This window comes from Magallana gigas, chromosome 4, assembly GCF_963853765.1.
Source record: "Magallana gigas chromosome 4, xbMagGiga1.1, whole genome shotgun sequence".
Lineage (NCBI taxonomy): Eukaryota > Metazoa > Mollusca > Bivalvia > Ostreida > Ostreidae > Magallana > Magallana gigas.
Window position 1 is genome coordinate 30,314,897 of NC_088856.1, and position 12,539 is coordinate 30,327,435.

Sequence of the window (12,539 nt, forward strand, 5' to 3'; positions counted from 1 at the left end):
ATATGACTCTATAATGTGAGGCCCTCAATTCAGTTTTTGCTCCATTTTGATGCTAGCTTGAGATTACCTCACCTATATGACATCATAGTGATGAGTTGTTTTTACTCACATAAGTGTAATATTTGCTGAACTTTTATTTAAGCCTAATTTCGAAACAAATACACAATGACCTAACTCATTAAATATGTGTCATAGGGCTAAGGGAAAAGAAACTTGCTTATAAAGAGGTTTTCTTTTTACTCCTGTATATTGTTACCATGGTAACAAATTCAACTAAATTTATCAAAAGACATATCCTACGGAAGAGAGTTCAAAATCCAAAAGAACAAAAAATACCCACTAAGTCTGTGAAATATGTAAAATCAATATAAAGTTTCTCAGTATCTAATAATTTAAATTATCTGCATGTAAAATACTGACCAGGGTATAAGTTTTTACAGGTTCCTTCCTTTAAACTTGGACAATGTAGTTACAAAAAAGAATTTTACTTACATCAACTTGTGTGACTCATTGTTGTGTTTTATTCTTTGAAGATTAGTTCCATTTCAATTTACATGTTATCTAAAATGAAATGTTTTTAATTTAATTCTACATGTATCAAACACTATCCCCAACATTTGCCCTGCAAGAAAATGGTAAGTAAATCACTATATTAGATATTGTTTTATAATTAAAAAATATTTTTTTTGAGTATTAATCAATTAGGCAACATGCAAAGTTAATTTAAAGTTAAATAAAACATAAATAAAAAACATAACATATGAATGAAAACTATTGTATTTTATTTTCTTAGTATAAATATATTTTTCCCGTGGGTACGAGTCACGGGCCCTGGAAGTTATTGTAAATATATTGCATGTCCATGTATAAAAACGTTTAGTACATGCACATGCAATATATTTACAATAACTTCCAGGGCCCGTGGTACGAGTTGACTAGTGAAGTCGTACTTAAATATTTGGGTACGAGTTGGTTTGGGTGCGAGTCGGGTTGGGTACGACTTGACTTGATTCCCCTACATCTTCGGTATATATTCATGTCACATGTCGCGAAGCGAGGATTGATGGTAACACGTATATATAAGAAAATCAGTGAAAAATGAAAGTTGAATCAGGGGTACTCAGGCCAAAAAAAATTTCTTCCAACCCTGGGCGCCGCCATGTTGGCAGCCATTTTGTTTTTAAAAAGTTAGTTCGATCATTGATTGACTGGTACTTATCGATGTTTATTGCCCCTAAACTCGATTAAATAAGTTCCAGTGTTTCAATAGAAGGTAATTTGAATTAAAAGAAATTAAAAAGGAAAACAGATAAGTTTCAATAGTGCTTCAATCAAGACACACGACTTGTTCTATGTATGTCTTATCAAATTATCAGATGGAAAATAAAAACATCAACGTCAAGGACCTGATCTTTTAGATACTGAATAAAGTATTCAGTTTTATTACATTGGCATTCATATGAATTAAATTGACGAACAATGAAAGAAGAAATAAAAAAAAAATTCGGAATCACGTAACTCTCTTCGGCTATTTCCGAAGACAAAACTTGAACGTTTTACGTCTGAAATATGACGTCATAATGTAGACTGAGCACGCGACGTTTAGTTTAACTTTGACGAATGATTTGAGTAGGCAACCATATGCTGGCGAATCCTACTGTGTGCGTTTTAAATAGATTTTATTATACAAAAATCAAACTGCACTGTGTTAAATCTGCGCTCTGTCCAACGGTCACACCGTTTACATATTACAATTCCCTTACGATGCAAACTAATCTTAGATAGCTGAAACTGCTAGAATGAAGTATTTTTCCTCACCGGAAACTTTCTACTTCTCTACATTCACTTTTGCTCGTTTGAAATGATCGCACTAAAAACCCGAAGTGATATTTGGTCTCAAAATTTATAAAAATGTCTTCTAAATTTATATATAATTAAAAACACACATGCATTTTCAATGTTTTAATGTAAAAACTCATAATAATTTACATTCAAGTTAAAATCACTATTTCTTTAATTTAAATTGTTTTTTGAAAATCCCGGAGGAGGGGGTGTTGTGATGGATATTTTCCTAGAAGATGTGTTATTAAAATGATTAAACTTGTTGAACTTGTTGGAAATTTAGCTTTTTCACATAAATGAGAATTTAAGATTTACAAAAGAAAAATGCACGTTTATCATAACCCCCACGACCTATAGGCTGACCCCGCAAGGGACATACTTTGCAGAATATAAAACCAACATGTACAGGGATTCTACTGTGTTATTATCACGAAGCCGATAACGGGTAGCCTACAGTAAATCGTAATCTAACAGATTGATAAATAAGGAGTTCACCATCTAAAGTATGTCAAGTTTTATTCAAATATATCAAGGAATTTTATAGGAATTTAAGGATGTAAGTAGCGTGCGTTTGATGTGAGATTTTAAAAGATTAGTGCGAATGTTTCTCGACTTGTTGCAATACTGCTGCTGTCATAGGCAAAATCCCATCGTGAGCCCTGGACCGGTAAATGTCCGAGTAAAAATAAACTGGCGACTTCGAGAGAATAATGACGTATATCTCCGCTATTTTAAGACCCATCAACTTGAAATTCGGCATGAGTGTATCTAAGACATTACTTTTCTGAAAAATACATGCATATTGCAAGTGTTATAAAAAATAATTGATTTATTAGGCTTTTGAAGCGAGCTGGTAGTTTTTTATCTGGGTCGGAGTTCGACTCCTTTCTTTATTTATGGTTACATTGAAATTAATGTTAAAACGGGCTTGGCCCCTGTGGGTTTTGACTAATAATTTTCTTCAGAAATTGGTGATTGGCGTTATAAAGAGTGAATTACAGGTATTTGTGCTGAATGGGAACTGAGGAAATTCTAGTTACAGAGTTCCGAAGACATGCATCCCTTGGCTACAATGAATTGTATCAAAAAAACTGTCCCCTGCCACCTAAACATGAAGAAAAATAATACCTGGGTCATTTTTCTTCAGAAAAATACAACTATTCTTCAACAAGTCATTATATTCTACAGGGGTCATCGTTCTTCATTACACCGGCCGGGGGGGGGGGGGGCACACGCCATGCAAATTGTTGAACTAAAAATAATTGTAAATAAAGTTTATATTTTATCATTTATTCGGAAACGACACTATTTCAAAGATTGTGTAATCCATCCCATAGAAACGTAAAGCTTGGAAAACTACCGGAACTACATGTAGGTAATAGAGGCAAGGAACTCCGCAACACGGGGTTCCGGCTTAAATTCCTTTTCGGAAATATTTTTATTTCTTCCAGTAATTCTTTAATTTTTCCCTTGATATTCGTTTTTAGAAATAACGCAAAATTTATAATCCGTCAACAATATTTTACATTTGATAAATGAAAACAAAAATATAATTCCTTTTGTATCGTATATTTAGGTTGTGATAGTGTACAGTATGTATAAACTGTACTGTGTATAAATGTTCAGATCCCAAACAGATAAACATTGCGCACAGTGTCTACGCACGTCATGTACAAGAGGATCTTTGTTGTTTCAAGGCATGGAACAGACCGTAAAAAAAGTACAGAGCAAGATGTGGAGGGGACAGGTGTCAATCAAAATCAACTGATGTCCTTGTCAACTGATTTAAGACTCCTATTCCAATCTAAAGTAATTATCATTATTTGTGAAGAGAACTAGCTCTTTCAAAAAATAATGTGAAATGCTTGTATAGGAAATATTGTATGCGGAGATTCTACGGAATATAAAAGAACACATCATGACAGACACGTAACATTGCTTTTTAAAGTGGATAGCAGGGAATGGGACATGATTATCCGGAATCTTTACAAGAAAAAAAAAACACCCAAAAATCTTTTTTCCAAAATCTTCAAAATCTTAATCCGTGGAAAAGGAGCGGGTGTAGCGATGAGCGATTATTACCTTAAAGTTCAATTTTAGAGATATAATTTTGTTAAGTTTCCTATAACTTTCAATCGTGAAGGTGGAACATTCTCCCCTGCCCCGCCCCCTCACCTCCGATACTATACGTGCCTGACATCTGACCATGCGCGGATCCAGAAAATTTTTCGGGGATTGGGGGTTGTCCAAGGTGTTGATTTGTTTTCCGACGAGTGTCCAGTGGCGGAGGAGAGCTTCTGGATCGGGCATGTCCTCAATTGTTTCAATTATTTTGTAAAGTGCTGCTGTAAACCTTTTGTTACAGCTACTTCTTAAAACTATAAAAATCATTTGAATTTTTTGATTTTTTACTATATAATTTCATGATTTTATGATTTAATATAATAGTGTAACAATGTTATAGTAACTCCTGGAATCAAAATTACGAAATGACCCCACTATCGATCATATATCAGTACATGTACAAATGAAATACGCAATTTCAATTAATTTAATTCACAGTTTGATGCAAAAAAAGAAAAAAGAAAGAATGATTTTGCTGCTAAGATTATTTTTCTTCATGTGATAATCCTGTTTCTTTTTTGCATCAAGTGTCTTATAGAGTAGCGGTCCTTGAAAAGGTATGTGAAACAATTAATTCTAAAATAGGTGGACGTCGCGTTCAATTTCGAAACTGTTATTGAAATTTATTAGGCTACTTGCTTTACACTCCGTGAACTCTCTCTAAACGTTGTCGTATTCGGATAGATAAGAAAATAGACAAAATAGACTCGAGTTCGGTCAATATTATGATACAATTAGGCCCCTATATCATTTCAAATTAATTTATAATATAAATGCAAAAAGTCGGTCTGCCAAAAAAATGTAGTAATAGTGGTGGTGGTGGCGGTGGTGAAGTGTGTGAGGGGGGGGGGGGGGCTAAGGGATGGAAGAATGAAGGAGGGGGCGTTTTCCCTCAATTTTGACAGCAATGCATTGCCCTCTCGCTTCTCTTCACAACCATTATAAATAAAATGTGAGACGCCATAGGATCGATTTAATTACTTTTCACACTTTAAACCAAATTTATTACAACACTTTAAATGTCTCAAATCTTTTTAAATTGAAACATGGGTCTATAATAAGAGACGTATCTTTTTTACTGGAACAGAAATCTATACTTAAGTTGGATCCTGCGATCAAAAGTCTCCAAGTTTTTTTCTAAAGTATTTTTTTAACATCCACACATATATCTAAACCAAAATTCAAAACAAACTGTTGGGGTCTATATGCTCCTTTCGGTGCTACGGTGTATTTAATATGACCTTTCTGCACTAAAAGTGCGAATTGCACATAAATTGCTTTTCCCTCTATAATTTTTTTTATCGAAATGAACCATGGTATCAAATACAAATTTACATTATTTAGAATTCATAAAATTAAAATTATCATAATGAAAAAGTTTACATGGATATTTTGACCTTTTTGCACTGAAAAAATACTATTTTTATTCATAAACGATTCATTAAATAGTTAAAAAGTCTCAAACTTTTTCTCAAATTCTGACAGACTTGTCAAAAGAAACTTAAATATTTAGAAAATAAAACCAAAAGTATGGGTCTATAATGTAAATTTTGAGATATGGCATGAAATAAGCTAATTTTAGGGGGAAATTGGAGTTGATTTTTTCTTTTATGAAATATCACTTATACATGCCAATATATGTCGATAGAAATATTGATATATTGTTGAAATATGTTTTTTGAAACAACACAAAGATATCCCAATGCATAAACTATCTGAAAATTTGGTCTGCACGGAAAATAAGAAAGCCAAAATGACGGTACTCTAAAACAACTGAGTTATAAAAAATGTTCATTTTCTTCTTAAAAACTTTCCGCCACAAAATATAGTCCCTCACTACACTCCCTAAATATGGAATTTTTCTTTCACTATTTTATTCAATATAGTTTATTTGGCATTGTAAAAAAGAAATTTACAAGTAGAATTCATATATGACACAGAATTTCCAGACTAGAGGTGACACAAAATGGCTACCCAAAATCAGAGGATCGAACCTCTTTGAGAATAATGATCAACACGGGGGCCTCCCTTTAAATAAGAATAATAATCATAAATACGGGGCACTCCCCCCCCCCCCCACATTTTTGCACATTAAAGATTTTTCTTAAATTTACATTCCCCCACGGAATAGTATTTTCAGGATTTTGCAAAGTAACCCCCTCCCCCAATTTTTATTTTATTTTCATTTACTCAGTATTTTTTTTTTTGCTTATCAAGATTTTTGGATGAGTCTGCCTTCACCCCCCTTTAAAAAAAATGAAGCTACGTACGTGCCTGAATACATAATGTACATGTATGTATGTACATGTACTTGTGTTATTTATAATTATATAGTTGATAAAAAAAACGTGACTTTTTATGCCAACAGTTAAAAGAGCATTCGATAAAAAGAGCACAGCCTGCCTTGGAGGAGTACAAGCTAGTTTTTATACATATAACGTATCGTTAATAATACTTAAATAGTGCATTATATGACATACCGAATTTAAATAGTAAATTCACCAAAATAATATTTCTACTTGTGTCTTAATCTGTACATGTTCAATATTGTTTTGATAAACTAAAGTTTAATTTTAGAAGAAGAAAAAAATATATACTTAACTGTTATGCAGATAATCCTCTCAAGGAAAAATATTCAGACTTCAGCCATGCAGGCAACGTCGAAAGCGATGAACGGGGAGTAACTCTTACAGAATTCTTTTCTAAAATTCTAATCAGGTGGTCACGTTCAGAGCAAGATCGGCCATGTTTTTGGCACGCATACCAGACAGTTAAAGAACATGTATTTTTTGCAAACAAGGTCTGTATTCTTATCACTTGACAAAAAAAAATTGCAAGCCATGGTGATTAAAACATTTTATTCTAATTAGATCTGAAATTATGAATAGAAATATTAAAACTAAAAAGCTACTTTCGTTTTGAATCTAAATGTTCTGTATATATTCAACTACCTAAATTAGATATACATATAATCAATCGCAACAATATCAGTTCGAGTAATTTTTAAATGATTTATAAAGTTTGGATAACTGTCCAATAATTTACAGCTGAAAGAATAGTAAAGTGGGGGGGGGGGGTAATTTTAGTCATTTATGTGAATTTTATAGAGAAATATACGTTCAAATAATGTTACATATATACAAAATCAATTCTTCATTGTGACTGTCTGACAGTGTCTGAGAATTTAGAAAATGTTAAAATCCTTTTCTTTTTATAACTGAACATAAAAAAATATAAGTATTACATATTTTTTTTCAGAGATTGAACAACCATGGATCCTCATTCTAGTGCCCAGGATGTACCCCGATGTGACCTTTGTGAGACCGCCATAGTACACAGCTACTGTGACTTTTGTCATTTCAACCTCTGCAAGCCATGTGTAGTAGATCACATCTCAGATGGATACGACAAACATAAAATAGTCCCTTTCAAGGAACGAAGATCAACCCTCATTTATCCAACATGTGAAATACATCCACACAAGAATTGTGATTTTCAGTGCAAAGATTGCAACAACATTTTTGTTTGCTCTTCGTGCATGGCATCTGAACAACATGGCAGACATAAATTTGTAGAAGTTACAGAAGTTTTCACGGCAAAGAAAGATGAAATTAAAAAAGATACACAAGAGTTCGAAAATCATATTTCCCCTACATATGAAGAAATTGCAATCGACTTGGAAAATCAGCTGGCCAACCTGGATGGAGGATATGAGAAACTTACGACAACAATGTCCAAACAAGGAGAGCAATGGCACAGAGAAATCGACATTGTCATCAACAAAATGAAAACTGAACTCAGCGAGATACAAGAGAAACACAGAGACATTTTACAGAAACACTTGAATGAAATCAAACAGATACAGTCTCTCATAAAACAAACATTACAAGCCATAAGGAAAATTGAGAAATCCACTGAAGTATCTCCAACAATTGAATACAGCTCTAAGATCAGAGAGTTTAGCAAGCTTCCACCCAAGGTTAAGGTATCACTGCCAACATTCATTCCAAAACCTATAGACGGTGAGAAGCTGTACAGTTTGTTTGGACAGATTACCCCATTATCTACGGCTACAGAAGAAAATTTCTTGTCACTGAACCAACCCAAAACTTCAGTCAGAGAACTACTGGATGAACCCGAGCTTGTTGCCACAATACAGACTGGGTATGAAGAACTACTCAGTGTTACCTGTCTAAATGAAGACAGGATTTGGACGAGTGGAACGACCAATGATATTAAATGCTTCAACACTCAATGTTCACTCCTCCAATCAATCCAAACAAAATCAGAAGACTGGCCTAATGATATAGCTGTAGACAGTGATGGTAATCTACTGTACTGTGATGGGACGGATGGGACAGTGAACATAGTAAAGAATGGAAAGACAGAAGAGTTGATCACATTACCAGAGTGGACACCTAGTAGGCTGTGTGTCACCTCTACTGGTGATCTCCTGCTTACCATTATCAGTGATGATAAAACTCAATCCAAAGTTGTCCGTTACTCAGGATCTACAGAGAAACAAACAATTCAATTTGATGATGAAGGTAAACCTCTGTACTCAGGGAATAGTAGTACTAAATACATCACAGAGAACAGAAACCATGACATCTGTGTAGCTGACTCGGCGGCTGGTGCAGTAGTGGTGGTTAATCAGGACGGGAAACTCAGATGGAGATACACCGGTCATCCCCCAGTTACCAAGAACAAACCATTTAAACCCTGGGGAATCACAACAGACAGCCAGAGTCGTATCCTGACAGCAGACACTGACAACCATTGTATCCACATTCTGGATCAGAATGGACAGTTTCTCCGTTACATTGATAACTGTGATCTGGAGTATCCTACTGGTTTATGTGGGGACAATAATGACAATCTGTTTGTGTGTGAGTTATACAAAGGGAATGTAAAGAAAATCAAATATCTAAAGTAGACGTCATCAATTATGAAAAATGTGATGAAAATCAAACAAAAGTGGCCTTTTTCTGACGTGTACATATTGATTTTCATTGTTGGCATTTTCTATGAAATAGATTTAAACTTTGCTTTCCTTATACTGATTGATTCATCAATTCTATTCTTTCATTATATTATTAATTTTATTTTCAATTAAAAAAATATCTCTAATCTTATTCCATTATTTGAAAAAAGTAGCATTTGAGCATTGTTTGCATGTTATATACAGCTGTTGTACCTTATCAAATAAATTGACAAGTGTCATGATCATCAGTGTCATGTCAATTACCAAGATAGAAGTAGATTTCGCATGATGCTAAAGTCCTATACAAACAATATACTGGTATTACATGTACATACATGTATACGTAAAAGTTACATGTTATCATAATATATTAATTATTTATAAATTTTAAGTGAAAAATAAGGGCTTAATTTGACAGGGACCATTTATCCCTTAATAGAACATTTTTGAAACATAAATAACTGTTTTTAACAGCTATTTAATGTACAAGAAAAACATTGCTATGTATGTTTCGAGCAGAGGTTATGTAATTTGGGGCACCTGTTTTATTGTGTTAACTAGTCATAGGAAAATTCTTTGCTGTACTTCAACTCCTGTATGCATATATATGATTGTATTTTTATTTAATATTGCAGTAGGTATCATTATGATAATGAAATCAGTTTTTAGCTCACCTGAGCTGAAAGCTCAAGTGAGCTATTCTGATCACATTTTGTCCGTCGTCCGTCTGTCTGTCCGTCTGTCTCTGTCTGTCTGTCCGTCTGTAAACTTTTTACATTTTGAACTTCTTCTCTAAATCCGCTTATCCAATTTCAACCAAATTTGGCACAAAGCATCCTTATGTGAGGGCGAATATTAATTGCAAAAATAAAAGTCCGATCTGTATTCAAAGCGGAGAAAACCTTGAAACTGTAGAAAAAGGGGGGTGCATTTTTAAAAATCTTCTTCTCAAGAACTACTGATTCCAATTCAACGTAGTTTAGCATAAATTATCCTTATGGGAAGGAAAATATAAATTGCCAAAATTAAGTGCTAATTCTGTTTCAAATCTGAGTTATTACGAAAATAATAATAAAGGAAATGCGTGTTTTAATCAGTTTAATAGCTTCTGGTTCGGCATCCGGTAATCCGGCATCCGGTAAAACGGGTAGGCAAGACTTGGTCTGGGCAAAACAAAGATTGGCAGTTATTAATCTGCCAATCTCATTAAAATTTCAGGATATTTGATGGACTAGTATATTTGTATTCGCTGTAAATATTGCTGCAAAATAATGCGTATTTGGAATTGACGATTGTCGATCTGCCTTGGCTTTTATTTTGCCACGGCCCGGGGTTGCATACCCATTTTACTAAGACTCATATTCCATACTTCTAAAACGAGGTTCTTTGTTTAAAGCAGCCATGACATTATACGAAAAAGGGTCGATCTGACTATGATGAATTCGCTTGTTGTGCAACAGTTCGCGTATGAAGGGAAATTTTTGAAACATGCAAAATATATTGTTGCCGATTTTGTGTAGTAAATTGAGGCTAAATATTTCAATGCGTTGACAGGTTTCACACATGACGTTGGTGTTTACATGTAGCTTGTTCCGATTTTCGTTTCGTTTTCATTATTTCTGCTTGTAACCTGGGAACTATCGTCTGTATTATTTCGTGATTTTTACGTATCAAATCAAACAGAGACTTTGGTAAATCAAACAGTTAACTGTTTACCTGCGCAAGTTAAGCAAAATCTGATGTATCAAAAAATAATGAAATACAATTCATTTTATCGGTAATTCGATCGGCATTATCTTTTGCGTAATGGTAGATTAATGCAATAGGTTTTGTTGCGATGCTCGGCATTTTCTCGAGTTTATTCAGTTTAAATAAAGTTTGGCATTGCTGACGGAAATATGTAGGTATATACATGTATATATATGATTCATTTCGAAAAAATAAATTGTGTTTTTTATTTGTTATAGTGAATGTTTCTTGTTTTTAATTGTTTTCAATTTCTATTTACTAACCATATTTGAGTGTTAAGCTTCAAATTATAAGCAAGATACAGAGAATTGCTCACAATTCTATGTTTGTACACAGATCTTAAAAACTAAAGATTAAAAAAGTAAAAAAATTGTCAATATTTATTAAGAAAATTTTCAAAGTCTGTTCGTTCAGAAACCAACTTTAACATCTTATTGCATTGTAAACTTAACATTTTTTCGTCATGATTACTCTTACTGTACATGTCATCCTTCACTGTGTTTGTGTACATTTGTATTAACTGATTTTGAACCTCAAATACCAGTGAACTGGTCTTGAGTGAATAAAAGAATATAAAATCTTAGGCCATTCTTTTTTTCCATTTTAAATGCTGAATAGGAAATACCAAGTTAAAAATCATAAGCTGAATGTAATAAACTCATGTGAACAAAATATGAATCAAACCTAGGCGAACTGTGAGCTCTGTATCTTGCTTATAATTCTACAATTGACGCTGAAATTTTGGTTGAACATTAGAAAATCTCTATGAATTAGAGTACCGGGTATGTTAAATACTTGTACAAACAAAATAAAAGAATGATACTGTGAAATCATTAGATTTCGTGGTGGCTTATTTTTCGTGGAATTCGTGGGTACCTCTCATCCACGAAATAACATCCTTCACGAATTGATGAATTAGGGTAATAAAGTCATATTCCCTTTTGTAGATATATATGAATACACGAAATTACGTCCCCACGAACCTGTAAAATTTAAGTCATCCACGAAAATTGGCCCCCACGAAATTTAATAATTCCACAGTATTCTGTATATATCTACTCTCTGGGGCCCTCTCTTTATACAATAAATAATGTGGAATCTAAATCAATTTTGATAGTTTTTCAGACACGAGTAAATAAAAACGACATCTTTAAAACAGTTTCCATATTTCTGACACATTTATGTTGCGGGGATAAAGTAATTATCGCTATTCCTAAGAATATCACAGCGGAAAATTATCCTGGTTTGTACGCGAAGTAAATAACAGTCATTTAATTATAATGGAGAATTCAAATAAAATTTTTGAATGTTTTTAATTTGATGAATTGAGCACATTGAGGTACAATTTTCTTCTTCACATCTATACATGTAGGGTTTTTGAAATAAAAAAAAAATAACTATTATTTTTTTTTAATACAATAACTAGTAAGTACTGAGTAGTTGATGAAAAAAATGTACCTATATGCTCTCATATATTTTGATCGCTTTACAAAGTGGGGGGGGGGGGGCAGAACGAAAATATAGGGATTTGGAAGTTAACAACTTAACAGTATACCTCTACCAAATGTTTAGTTTTATATCTTGCGTAGAAATTTCTTATTCTGGTAAAAAATAGTATTTCATGAAGGTACAATGTCAAAGATTACATGTATACAAAAAAGTGTAAAATTCGAATACTTTACAATATTTATTTTTTGTTTTTCTACCGAGGGACCATATGGCACAATATCTTTTGAACGCCCATTGTTGCTCAGGTGAGCGATGTGGCCCCATGGGCCTCTTGTTTAAAATCAGTTTTAAAAAGTGGGTATCATAATAAACTCATTCGAAAAAAAATCCA

At 33.3% G+C, this 12,539-nt stretch overlaps 2 protein-coding genes across 2 annotated transcripts in view; one reads left to right on the forward strand and one right to left on the reverse strand.

Annotated features, from left to right (window-relative positions):
* Positions 1-12,539, reverse strand: part of LOC136269641 (ubiquitin-like modifier-activating enzyme 1) — a 110,567-nt gene that overhangs the window by 7,193 nt on the left and 90,835 nt on the right. The window lies entirely within an intron of this gene.
* LOC105334235 (uncharacterized) lies at positions 6,674-9,324 on the forward strand. The gene is made up of 2 exons (XM_066081978.1): positions 6,674-6,766; positions 7,225-9,324. The coding sequence occupies exon 2, from the start codon at positions 7,238-7,240 to the stop codon at positions 8,900-8,902; it is 1,665 nt and encodes a 554-aa protein (XP_065938050.1). The 5' UTR covers positions 6,674-6,766; positions 7,225-7,237; the 3' UTR covers positions 8,903-9,324.

Excerpts from the sequence above, each read along its gene's own strand:
- LOC105334235 (XM_066081978.1), top strand. The coding sequence starts at position 7,238 with ATGGATCCTCATTCTAGTGCCCAGGATGTACCCCGATGTGACCTTTGT.